General features: G+C 44.9%; 2 protein-coding genes across 12 annotated transcripts in view; one reads left to right on the top strand and one right to left on the bottom strand.

Annotated features, from left to right (window-relative positions):
• LOXL4 (lysyl oxidase like 4) overlaps nucleotides 1-1135 on the top strand; it is a 20379-nt gene extending 19244 nt beyond the window's left edge. For all 3 annotated transcript variants that reach the window (XM_040486098.1, XM_040486096.1, XM_040486097.1), the window contains exon 15: nucleotides 70-1135. In XM_040486098.1, the coding sequence (XP_040342032.1) occupies nucleotides 70-140 (71 nt within the window). In that variant the 3' untranslated portion in view covers nucleotides 141-1135. The remainder of the gene's footprint in view (nucleotides 1-69) is intronic.
• Nucleotides 1136-4118: 2983 nt separating this feature from the next.
• The window catches only part of R3HCC1L (R3H domain and coiled-coil containing 1 like), a 94333-nt gene continuing 90714 nt past the window's right edge, over nucleotides 4119-7737 (bottom strand). For all 9 annotated transcript variants that reach the window (XM_040486095.1, XM_040486092.1, XM_040486093.1 and 6 more), the window contains one exon: nucleotides 4119-4900. In XM_040486095.1, coding sequence (XP_040342029.1) covers nucleotides 4833-4900 — 68 coding nt within the window. In that variant the 3' untranslated portion in view covers nucleotides 4119-4832. The remainder of the gene's footprint in view (nucleotides 4901-7737) is intronic.

The following is a 7737-nucleotide window of genomic DNA, read 5'->3' as shown; positions in this document are numbered from 1 at the left end:
GTGAAGCTGTTAGGGGGGGATGAGAGCACGGTAGGGTTGGCTACTTACCTGTTCTTCTTTGGTCCACAGGAGATTCTTACCGAGCTAATGCAGAGCTCTCCCTGGAGCAGGAGCAGCGTCTCAGGAACAACCTCATTTGAGGCCATCACTGCACACTTCCGGCTGCTGCCCACACACCAGATACCTCAGCTTATTGGAGCCATGCCCTTCACAGAGCCCTAACTCAGAAGGAAAGGGGCCAGTGCCAAGTGGCACCAAGAACTGCTCAGGAAGCCCTTTGATGGCAAGATATCAAACGAAATGGTACTGCTCCCTCAGGATGACTCTGGGCCTGTCCCGTAAAGGCCTTTGGTCTACGGTCTGTGGCCTCTAGGCTTTGTTCAGATGAGCTGCTCTTCCACAAGGAGACCCCATCTTTCCCGGATCTTGCCCCAGTGTTCTTGGCTCAGGAGTAATCAGTTCCTTAGAGATGGGCTGTGACCCAACCCCCCATTTAAACGGTGCTTTGCAAAAGTCTTGGAGTAGAGGACGAAGGACAGAAATACACAGGAGGCAGGATTAGCTCTGCTAGAAGCTCAAAGCAACACAACTTGTGTCAAAGTCACAACTGGCAGAGAAGTTGATGAATTGAGTCCCTTGTTTAATCTGCGCTCATTTAGAACTCACCTGTCATTCTAAGAGTCTGCTCTAGTGCCTTTAGCTTTATCCTACTGCACATATGGGTGTTTCTAATATCCTGGAAGCTTAGGCCTCAGGCATCCCCTTATCTCCTGATGGGCCAACACCACCAATTACTGAGTGCTTGAGAAGGGGCAGGACTTGCAGAAGTGGCCAGATAGGGTCTTCCTACAGAGCAGCAAGAGAAGTCCAAGCAGAAAGGCTGCTGCGATAACATGGACCCCGGCCCCTGCCAGGGCCTCTGCCAAGGAGAAAATATGCCATACACCTGGCAGGCAATCCAATCTCCCTCAAGATCACTGTGCATCTCAGGACTTGCCTCAATTTCAGGTCTCAACCAAGTTTCTGGAGTGAACTTTGCATGGAATAAGTTAGACACACGTTAAGAGATGATCCTTACAGGTCTGATGCCCTAGTGCCAATAAAGGTTGCTCAGTATGGACAGCTACAAAGACAAGACTGGCTATATAGCTCTTTGGGGTCCCTAGCCCATGAAATCTAACCTTTTCCACTCTTGCTGAGCTGGTGACTAGTACACGTGGGGCACACATACTACTCACAACAGTCCCACCACACTTCTCTGAAATCAGCCTTTGATGTTAGCAGACTATAGTCTGCTTCCCAATTCTCTCCCCAGGCTCAGGGCTGAAACGTGGGCTGGAAAGGTTAAGGGACAAAAGGGAGGAGGCAAGAAGGAAAAGCCCAAGGACCGTAAACTTTTACAACTGAGGCTGCAAAGCTGAAATGAACAGTAGCAGATGGGGCAGATTTACAACAGTACACCCCTCCCCACAGCATGTGAGCTATCCCCTCCCTCCTTACGGGGTAAAAAGGGACATGATCTTGAGCTATCCTCTCTGAATACAAAGAAGTGCTTTCTTCCCCCTTCTCTTCTACCTTCTCCACTCCTTCATCAGGCAAAGGGAGCATTATATCTTGGCATGGCAGTTTAGGTAAACAAGGGAAGGACTGATTTCCTGTTGGATCCAGCAAACCTCTCCCAAACAGTAAAAACATTATACTCGCACATGCAGCTAATGGTCTGTGAAAGAATGTGCAGCTCGTGGGGGAGCGTGTGGCGGCTGATGACTAGACTCAGGCAGGGAGGTACCCACCGCTTCTTCCTGCATCCAGTTTCCGAGAGGGCCAAAAGAAGCAGGCCAGGCAGCCAGCCACTGGCTCCGGTCTCAGTCTTGTTGGCCACATCACACACTTGATAGGTGCAGCCCGTTCTAATTCTTGGAAAAAGCTATACAAGGGCTGTGCTGTTACACCACCGAGTTGAAAGGGAAGGACGTGGGAAGACTGGTGGCTGGCATGGCTTGTAACTAGATGAGGAATGTTAACAGAATACCAACCACCAAATTCCAGACAGAACCAAAAATGTCAGAAGACTTTCACCCCGGCATTCTGTAGTCTGAGAAGCTGAAGTGCCAGGAACCTCGGCTTACTAATTAGAAGCCTAATTTATTTCTATTCCACCAAGACCTTCACTCTATGGGGAGCATGTTAGGACTCCAAGGGGATGTACATTTCTACTACAGATACCAGGTGACACTGGGATTTAGTCATTTAACATGTATGAAGCAACAAAAACACCTAGCAGAGTACATTCATAGTCTTCTGGAATATCTAACAAAGGAGCCAGGGGCAGCTACAGGGTGCTGTCCAGTTGGCTCAGCTTGTGAAGGCATATGGATGGGGCCAAGGATGTGGTTTCCATCTGCACAAGCTCAGTGTAGTCCACGCTGGGCCGTGACAGGTCCTCTTACCTCCACCCGTACACATCAATGGAAAATATACCTAAAAAGCACACTCTCAGGGCGCCTGCGTGGCTTGTCCAACTTCGACTCAGGTCACGATCTCACAGTTTGTGAGTTCGAGCCCCACATGAGGCTCTCTGCTGTCAGCACAGAGCCCACTTTGGATCCTTCCTTCCTTAGAAGGAAGTTCTGTCCCCCTATCTCTCTGCCCCTCCCTCCCTTGCGCATGCTTGCTCTCTGTCTCTCTCTCAAGAAAAGAACAGCACGTTCTCTACTAATGGTGGAAGCAGCAACACTTCACAGCTTTAGGTACCGGCTAAACACAAATCCCTTCTGTGGGTCTAATTATAAGGATAAGTCTGAAAGTTAGAGGTGGCTGATCGCAAGCTGGAAAAAAGCATACGCTACTAGCCACTTAGTAGACAGCATTAGAATGACAACAGTACCTTAAAAGCTAGGAGTAATTAAGAAAACTGGGTAATAAACATGCAGCTCTACGTTACCAACGCCCTTAAAAGCCAAAATGCTATTAGAAAAGGGACATAGCATTTCTAAATGCTATTAGAAAAGTAATAGGGACAATCATCTTTTTTACTGCCCAAGGTCACTCTTAGCCTTGAAGAATCAAAACAGGGCAAAGGTGTACCTCAGAAGTGTACCATTCAGTATGAAGCCTGGCTACGATTCCCTGCCTTTCCTTTCCAGTGTAGCCATGCTGTTCGAACAGACCTGTCTATCTTAAAGAAGTCTGTTGTGTGAAGACAGAGAGCACAAGCCCTGTGGCTACAAGTCAGAGAAGTGCACTGGACCAGATACTAGGACAGAGGATCAAGAGGTTTTATTTAATCCTCTCAACTTGAAAGGGAGGCCCTGAATAGGAACAAGGGACACTTTCAGAACTGACCAAGAATGAGAAAAACAATGCTGAGGAGCTGCAAGAAGCCTCCAAGACCAGAATAGCAGCAGGGACAGTTGGGTCAGGGCTAAGACCCAAGGCCAGTGTCATCTGAGGAACATTTGAACAGAGCCCCCACTCTAACATGTTCTGTCCATCACTGTCATGGGCACCACACACAAATATGAGGCTGCCGCCCTCAACGAAAGCACGATGGGACACTATGTCTTGCTAGCTCAACCTATTAAAGTCTAGCACTCCCAGTTCTTCAGTGCAGAACTTCCTTCCAAAAACAATGAGCGCAGGTATGAGATGGATAAAGCCTGAATTGGCGGCTCAGACTTGTCAGTGTCCTTTAGGAAATTTCTCACTGCCCAGAGGTGTTTGTTTTATTCTGGCAACTCTTCACTGTAATGGATCATCTGGTGTTGCTTGCCAGGTGCCTCTGGCACAGGCTGAGAAGATGATACCGAGAACATGCTGTGTGCCAGAAGCCTTCTGCAGAATGTCAGGTTTGACAGAAATGGGAGAAGGCAAGAGGCTCGGGTGGGCATGTCCAGGGAGGGCAAGAAGGGGAGGGGAGCTACCACATACCCATCCCGAGAGAGGCATTTTTGTAGTATACTCAGGCAGAGAGATAGAGGACCAGCAGTCTACTCAGTGTGGCTCAATAAAGCCAACAGATCCACTGAACCCAGGCACAACTTTATAGGGATGAAGATACGAGGAGAGCTCTTCCCCAGTTTTTTTGTGGGAATGACAAAAGTGACAAATAGCAGTGATGTAGGTCATAGACTGAGCTTTAATGTCTCCCTCTCACAACACGGTAGTACTTTCAGCGGGGACTAGCACACGGCTCCCAAGGCTGGCTTTCTAGAGGGCTGAAGCAGGCATGCCCTTGGCTGCTGTGCAGCTGGAGCAGCCCCAGGCGCCCGGCCCAGTACAAACTCTGGAGCTCAAACACCTACATCTGCTGCAGCTCACCAGCTCCAGAGTTCTGGAATTGACAGTGTGGATTCGGTGAGTACCAAGTACTTCAAACACTGTTCCCTCCGCCACCCCTTGGCTCTGTGAGGCCCGAAAGAACACCCTACCTTTTCAGGGCCGGAATGGCCCATCATGGCAGGTTTGAATCCTCTGTTTTGTATCTGCTTCAGACATCTTAGACACATGAGCCATGGTAACAGTGGGGCTTGCCACGCCCAGAGGACTCTTGGAAGTCATATCCAAATTGCCACAAGTCAGCTTCCTAGCTGATGGCTCCTTTCTATGCCCAACACAGTATGGCAATTCCAAATGACTGCAATTAGAAGCAAAGACGGACAGGAGTCCACCTTCTTTCTAGACCCAGTCAGTGCTCGCCTCAATGGCTTTATCTCGTTCTTTCATGAACACGCACTTCTGCATGTACACAGAACTCTAGAAGGATCCTCCTATCCGAAGACTATGGAATTAATTTCTGAATTCATGGAACTATCCATTTCCTTAAGTGATGTTCAAACTGCAGACTGGTCTCTGCCTTCCCAGACATCTTCCCGTTGCTTGGCTTCCAGTCGCTTTCTCTCTGTAAGTAAGGACAGTATGAAAAGTGGAAGTACGCTCCATATAACCAGTGACTTTCCTTTAATCCAAATTATAAGCAAACTTCAGTCATGAGACAGGAGAATTTCCTGGTCTTCTCTTACCTGACTCCAAGAGTTAATATCTTTAACTTTCCAAGTGCGTTATAAGTGGAAGCAATGTTATTAGTACTATATAATAAAAAAGAAAGATCTGGGGCTAACAGAAATAAAAAGTATGTGGAGTAAGTCAGAACCTAGCAGGACCAGACTCCAGTCTTGCTGATAATGTATTTATTTTCATTCTATTTCTCAACTGTGTTAGTGCTTCAATATAATTGCCTGTTCTTCCCACTTCACTGATCTTTAAAAATATTTCAATAGGGATGAAGAATAGGTTTGAATATTCTTCTTCTGTCTTCTTGCTCAAATAGAAATGGTGGCCACTGGGCTCTAGTTGGATCTCCCTACTACAGTCTTACAGAAAAAAAATTTTCAGAGGCAAATCAAATTTCAGTATTTTTAGAGCATTTTCAAGAGCCTACCTTCCACAACACACAATTCCAACATGGGAAAACAACCACATATAATGGAGGGAAATAAAGAATTATTTCTAAAAACAAAACAAAACAAAAAAATCAGAAATCTGGGCAATCCATCTTCAATTTTTAACAGAGAAGCTGGGTTTCCATTTAATACTTTGACCAAGACCTGAGATAATACAGACCACACATGATTTGGTGACCCGAGCACTTCATTAGGTGCCACAATACCAGTTCTAATTTCATGGCTAGTCATTTACCATAAAATATAGATGATAAGCCTAAGTGCTTCCTCTCAAGGGCTATTATTTCAAATAAAGTCTGTAAAACATTTTGCAAGTCATGAACCAGGGGAATTACCACAGAAATCAAGGTGAGTTTAGAGTTAACACTTGCTATTTTGACACACCTTTCCAAATCAGCAGAATCCCTTACAAAATTCCTTTACTGAATGTATTTGACTGTACTTTAAGGGCAAAGAACTTGGTCAGGAAGCTGACTGGCATTTGGAAATGTGAGATAGAGAAATTCACTGCTATTTGGGCACCACCTTGTGGCATTATCTGAATATAACAGTAAAGTTATAACAGACAAAAAAAAAAGAGGGTCAGCAAATTCCAAACTGAAGGCTAATTAATTCAGTGCCTTGTGACTTGGCTTTAAGACAGGCTTCAATTGGGATTGGGATTCTCCAGGGAGACCGCGCTAAGGATAATTGGCTTGTCTAAAGGATTCCAGGGTTTCTTAGGAAAGCACTGTGGTTCTGATTCTCATAAACAGGGTAAAGTTATTAGAAGGGGATCTAAAGGCAAAAGCAATGTTGGACGAAAGCAATCAAAAATTGGTTCTGGATTCCTAGAAAACTGAAGAAACCAGAAAAGTGAACTACTAGAACTCAAATTTTTCAATAAGCTCAGAAATTTAAATCAGAGTGACTATCTGGGAAGTTTAACAAAAGAAATCCAGGTGTAGTAGAAAAATAAACCACTCACCACAATTCGCAACTCTAAACTCAAAGCACTTCGGAAAAGTTGGGTTTTTTTAAACTTGTTTTTTTTTTTTAAAGTTTAGGGCCAAAATTCATTTGGTAGTAAATATAACCTGAAAAGATAAAAGGCTGCTTATGGTCTTACATATGCCATTTAATGGAACAATCATACACTTGGTGGCAGAAATACTGTCAGTGTGTCTGATTTTGTGTTATGAAATACATATTAAGATAATGATATTATCTTTCTAAAATTGAATACAGTTCAGAATACTGAAACATTTCCCACCCTAATGTTTTATAATAAAAGATTATGGATCTCTACTGCCAAATACATGTAAAATAATATATGAGGAAACTCTGGTGGTTAACCAGTGAAGGCTGGGAGACAGACTGAGAAGCACAAAGAAATAGTAACAATGTGAGGCATACATTTAGTAATTCAGAACCTGAATAGAGAAATACTTTTTATTTTATTTTATTTTTTTTAATTTTTTTTTCAACGTTTTTTATTTATTTTTGGGACAGAGAGAGACAGAGCATGAACGGGGGAGGGGCAGAGAGAGAGGGAGACACAGAATCGGAAACAGGCTCCAAGCTCCGAGCCGTCAGCCCAGAGCCTGATGCGGGGCTCGAACTCACGGACCGAGAGATCGTGACCTGGCTGAAGTCGGACGCTCAACCGACTGCGCCACCCAGGCGCCCCGAGAAATACTTTTTAAAGAGGAAATGGAAGCTTGGAGGGGTTAAGTGACTTGGCTAAGGTTACATACTCAGTGAAAAACTAAAGCTGGAACTCAGGCCTTTAATTCTTAAACCAGCATACTTTCTACTGTCCTGACATATGAATATATCTACAAAGAAAAGGGGAAAATGAAAAACAAAAAAGAGAAAGGAGGGGTGCCTGGGTGGCTCCGTTGGTTAAGCATCCAACTCTAGATTTCAGCTCAGATCATGATTTCCTGGTCGTGAGATGGAGCCCCATGTCAGGTTTCACACTGGGTGTGGAGCTTGTTTGAGATTCCCTCTCTCCCCGCCTCTCTCCACCCCTCCCGTGCTTGCTCTCAAAAAAGAGAGACAGAGAGAGACAGAGAGAGAGAGAGAGAGAGAAAGGAAAGCAGATAATATCTGATAGACTGCCTGCAAGGACCTCCTATATTAACCTGACAGACTGCATGAGAAGAGCTCCTATTACCTTTACCTTTAACAATTAGAAAACAGTAAACTAAGTAAAGAGAAAGCCCAACAGCAGCCATAAGGGCAAGGAACTAAAGGCAGAATAGAAGAATTTGTATGAAATGATAACTTAAAG

This window comes from Herpailurus yagouaroundi, unplaced genomic scaffold (assembly GCF_014898765.1).
Source record: "Herpailurus yagouaroundi ecotype Mexico unplaced genomic scaffold, PumYag 163, whole genome shotgun sequence".
Taxonomy (NCBI): domain Eukaryota; kingdom Metazoa; phylum Chordata; class Mammalia; order Carnivora; family Felidae; genus Herpailurus; species Herpailurus yagouaroundi.
The sequence above is the reverse complement of the archived record's forward strand: the minus strand, read 5'-3'. Positions and strand labels throughout refer to the sequence as shown.